A 5000-nucleotide genomic window follows, 5' to 3' on the forward strand; every position below is an offset into this window, starting at 1 on the left:
AGGGGCTCTGTACATAGGCAATGAGCTTTAGGGGCTCTGTACATAGGCAATGAGCTTTAGGGGCTCTGTACATAGGCAATGAGCTTTAGGGGCTCCGTAGGCATTTTCTCATACAGTAACTGTACCAGCAGAATGCACTTTGAGGAAACGTCTTGAAAATGCTACTACTGTATACTGCTATAGTTGTAATACTGTCATAGTAATACTATACTGCTGTACAGTATCTGTTTCAGATCGAGGTGAGATCACGTTCCCACCACAAACGAACCACGCCAGAGTTTATTTGGGACCACCTCCTCTAAAGTGTCTCGGTGCGGTTGCGATTGCACCCGAGTGCAATTACTGTGTTCACACCTGCCCAAACGAATCGCACCAAGGGGGAAAAGGAACCAGAGTCTGATTTAATTGGACTAAAAGCACAGGTGTGATAAGTCCCTGAGGCCTTCTTCTTGTGTTCAAACCAGTTGTAGCATGGTCCTGCTTTACTTTTCATGAATATTATTAATATAATGTCAACGTGTGTATGTCTGTCTGAGTGAGTCTGAGTGTGTGTGTCCTCACCGCTTGTTGATGTGCGTCCAGGTGGCGTTCATACCGTCGTTCACCTGGGTGACCTTGTGCGTGTCGTCGTCGGAATACAGCGCCAACAGCTTGTCAGCCAGCGCGTTGGTCTCATCCACCTGACCCTGCCACTGACGCAGCTCTGCCACAAAGAGCTAGAGAGAGAGACAGAGAGAGACAGAGAGAGAGACAGAGAGAGAGACAGAGAGAGAGATCCACAGAGACGAACATGAGAAGTGATTTACGCTCTCCGATGGAATCGATTGAGATACATGGCCATCTGATCATTTTGCATTATGTTCCCTCAAAAAGCGACTGACTTGTTCCAATTGAGACTAATTACATCGCCCATCCTCCTTCCATTATTAACAGTCATTTCAAGATGTCTACAGTTCTGTGAGTCCATGTTCTCTATTCACCTTATTCACCACGCCCACTTTTTCTCTCTTCCGCGTTCAACGCAAACGTATTTGTTCTTCCGGTTCAGTGCTAGTTGCGAAGGCCACTAGTGGCTAATAATATTAGCCACTAGTTAGTTATGTTATATGGCAGTAAAATGCCACTGAATGACCAAATTGATATAACCGTTAACCATTTCGAGTAACACTGATTCCATACGGATCACCAGCGTTAGTTTGTTGTTTATAACGTGGCTATATTCATAACGTTTCTATCTCGGATGCGTTATTTCGAATCGCACATAGGTTACGCAACCTAACATAGGTGCGCAACCTAACGTCCACTCCACTAACGTCATCTTAAGAGCACAATATTCCTGGAATGCAAGTTTAACTAAACAGTTACATGTCCTCTGCATTCTACATAAAATTAAGATATTACGGGTTGTTTTATTTTGTATGTTACATACGTATTGGCCAAGATATGTTAGTTTATGGGGGAGTAATTTTGTCACTTTAGGAGCGGAGTGTGCGCAGCCATCTTGCCTGCGGAGTTTTTGGCAAGTCAAAACGGAAATACTATTACAAAATGACGTAATGCGGAAGCGTCCATGTGTGGGCAAAGAATAAGGTGAATAGATCTAAATGCTTTTTCCCGTTAAACATCTTTGGAGTCATCGTCAGGGCAGGTCATTGTCTATTTTCATGTCATCCGAGTATAGATCTCACATTGCAGATGGAGAAATGTAGGCGCTTTATGCGATGGCAGGTGATGGATGTCTGTACATGCTTGTCGGTTGAATGAATTAATTTAACTGTCAGTTTTTTGTAATCAAGATTACAGTAATTTGGCTACATGAAATCTGCCATGCCCCAACCCTGTGTGTGTATGTGTGTGTGTGTGTGTGTGTGTGTGTGTGTGTGTGTGTGTGTGTGTGTGTGTGTGTGTGTGTGTGTGCGTGTGTGTTACAATCCACCTTGAGTTCAGCATTTTGTTTCTTCAGTGCGTCCACCGTGTACGAGATCTCCTTCCAGGACTCCAGCCTGTCACTGGCCCGCTTGATAATGGGATCCACCCCCTTCTTCACCTCCAGCCAATTGGTGGAGTCCTGCAGCATGTTGTGGAGCTGCTTCGTCCTATCAGAGAGTTTGGTCTGAGAGTCCTCCCAGTGGGCCTGAAGCCTGTCAACTATGACAGGCAGAAAGAAGAAAGATAAAGAAGAGAAAACAAGGCTAGGTGGAAACCTACCATATGGCCAGAGCAGAAATGCGTTGACGTTGGTTGTAGCAGGCAGTGACATTGTTAAAGTGAAGGGCTGTCGGTGGCAAAAGTATGAAGGATATAATGGAAAATCAGTATGGTAAGAAAGCCCTAGAAAATAATAATTTAATTATGTAGTTTAATTTAATAAAACATTTTATTATAATACATTCATGTGTGTGTGTGTGTGCATTTATTGTGAAATTCTAAAAGATGTGTATTTGTCGCATTAAAAGGACCCCACCCCACTGTATAGCCTCATGGTGCCTTTTCAACTTCTATTGTTCTAATTACATCTCTCAGTTAACAGTATCCCAAAATCATAAGCTCATGATGAAATAGCCTATGGTGCGGTGCAGGCTTTCAAAAAACCACAAAATAAGTTTTGAGCAGCACAGTCCACACATGCTGTGTGCTGTGGTTTGGTGTTTGGACAAAATTAGAAAGCAAAATAGTGATTTCTGTGAAATAGGCCCCACCCACAACACTTTGCAAGTCGATTATATCACAACGGTGAGGTCTTTCAAAAAACGGTTGGTGAAGATTTGACAAAATTTGAAGGAGAAATAGCGAAAAAATGGTTTTGGACAAAATTCTAAATGGCGGAAAATCTAGTTAGACGGAAATGGGCATGGTCTATATAGAAAGAATGTTGATCGTAGAAGCTATGGTTCCAAAGTTATGGACCAAAACGTAAAGAGGGCAGCTATAGCACCACCGTGAGGTCAATCAGTGTAATTGTTTAGGCCAGAGTAGAAGAGTACTCTATGAACCTATGTACCCAATTTGGGAACAGTCGCTCTTATGGTTTGTGAGCTACAGCTACTTATTGTTGCCATAGCGCCCCCTATAGTCTAAATGACACAACTGTTTTTTTTATCAGCTCAGAGTACATAGCTGCACACCTGTACCAAGGTTCATTCACAACGGACAATGCATTCCGGAGTTAGGGCGATTTTTGTGAACTAGGCCACACCCACAAAAGTTCGGAAGTCGATTATATCGCAACGGTGTGGTCTTGCAAAAAAACACGAAATAAGTTTTGTGCAGGACAGTCCACACACGCTGTCTGATGTGGTTTGGTGAAGATTGGGCAAAATAGAGAAATAGCGAAAAAACGCTTTTGGAGAACATTCAAAATGGTGGAAAATGTAGTTAGACGGAAATGGGCGGGGCCTCTATCAGCAGATGCGGAATGACCCAAGGAATCCAGGAAAAAATAGTTCAAAAGTTATGGACCAAAACGTAAAGAGGGCTGTTATAATGCCACCTAGTGGTCAACAAGTGTAATGTTTGCGCCCATAGTAAAAGGTGACTCTGTGAACCTACCTACCGTGTTCGGTAGCGGCAGGTCTTATGGTTTCTGAGTGGGACTAAATTGGCTTCCAAATCGGCTTCCAAATCGGCTTGCAAATTGGGTGGACAAACCTGTCCACTGCATGCGCTGGCCAGAAAGAGTACCCTATATGTGTTTGTGTGTTTGTGTGTGTGTGTGTGTGTGTGTGTGTGTGTGTGTGTGCGTGCGTGTGTGTGTGTGTGTGTGCGTGTGTGTGTGCGTGCGTGCGTGTGTGTGTGACATACTGCGTTCAGTGATGGCGTTGCGGGTCTCCTGGTTGCTGGTTTTGTTCTTCAGGTTCTGGGCTGCGGTGACCTGCCTCTCCAGTAGGGGATGACGCTGATCCATCTCCTGCAGAGATGCCTGTGAGCAACACACACTGAAGTTATTATTTATTGATTGACTGACAACAAAAAAGAAGAAAAAAACAACATCACAAATACGAGGGCTGTGGTTGAATAGTCCAAAAAATACGTCCTAACTGCTATTCCTAAACACTTTTCCTTGACGTCGCTGGAAAACATAACAAGGTCAAGGAATGTGAAGGAAATAGCTTAGGAAAAGACAAACACGGTGCTAAGAGCATCCAAATGCACTTACACTAGGTTACGTTACGTACGTAGGCTACACTAAGCGTCGTCGGGCTCAATATGCCACTGAGTGAAACACTAACTAGCTTACAAGTACAAGTCACACTGATTTCAATGGTGAAATCCGTTTTGAAATTCGTTGCATGGATGTTGAGAAAATTGTGTTTTTCCGATAATGCAGTTATTCCTTGCAGCTAAGCTGCCGCCAAACAACAATACCAGTATTTTCTATATAGTCAGGAAGAATTGAAGCTTATTCCCTTAGCGTTTAGACAATTCAAACAGCACTTATCACGGCTGCCACATAGGTACAGTACTTCCGGATCATTTCAATCAGTTAGGAACCTTCCTAAACAAAAAAGACCGCAGCCATGGTGTGCAACTTTAGCCTGACCTGAGCTTGGACTTAAACCCTAAAATTTAATTTTTGCTTTCTGTTGCCAATAAAATCTCTGATGAATCCTTGAACCCTGACCTTGAGCTGGCCGATGTTGTCGTTGATGTCCTCCAGATCGGCCACCACCACTCGCTTGTTCTGCACCATGTGATCCAGCATGGTCAGCCAATCGGTGAGGTCGGCCCAGGACTTGTTGAACTGAGCCAGCGCCGCAGATTCAGGCAGGGAACTTCCTGTCAGTGTCTCAGCTGGAACACGCAGAAACACACGTACATAATGGTTCTTTACTTTTGTTTTCACACATAAAATAGTGAATTAACAAGTATAATAGTTATAATAGCTAATAAATAAGTTAATAATAACCAGGGATGCACCCATATGACATTTTTGGCCGATAACCAATATTTACCGATGTCAATATGATCTGTATAAAAACAAGTTTCTATGATAACATTTT

At 43.2% G+C, this 5000-nt stretch overlaps 1 protein-coding gene across 1 annotated transcript in view; it reads right to left on the reverse strand.

Annotated features, from left to right (window-relative positions):
• dmd (dystrophin) overlaps positions 1-5000 on the reverse strand; it is a gene marked incomplete at its 5' end in the record, with an annotated part of 540780 nt that overhangs the window by 137888 nt on the left and 397892 nt on the right. Inside the window, 4 exons of the mRNA XM_083633507.1 lie at positions 562-716; positions 1937-2148; positions 3802-3919; positions 4622-4791. Coding sequence (XP_083489633.1) covers positions 562-716; positions 1937-2148; positions 3802-3919; positions 4622-4791 — 655 coding nt within the window. The remainder of the gene's footprint in view (positions 1-561; positions 717-1936; positions 2149-3801; positions 3920-4621; positions 4792-5000) is intronic.

The sequence above is a fragment of the Poromitra crassiceps genome (genome assembly GCF_964638095.1).
Source record: "Poromitra crassiceps genome assembly, chromosome: 3".
In the NCBI taxonomy this organism is placed as follows: Eukaryota; Metazoa; Chordata; class Actinopteri; order Beryciformes; family Melamphaidae; genus Poromitra; species Poromitra crassiceps.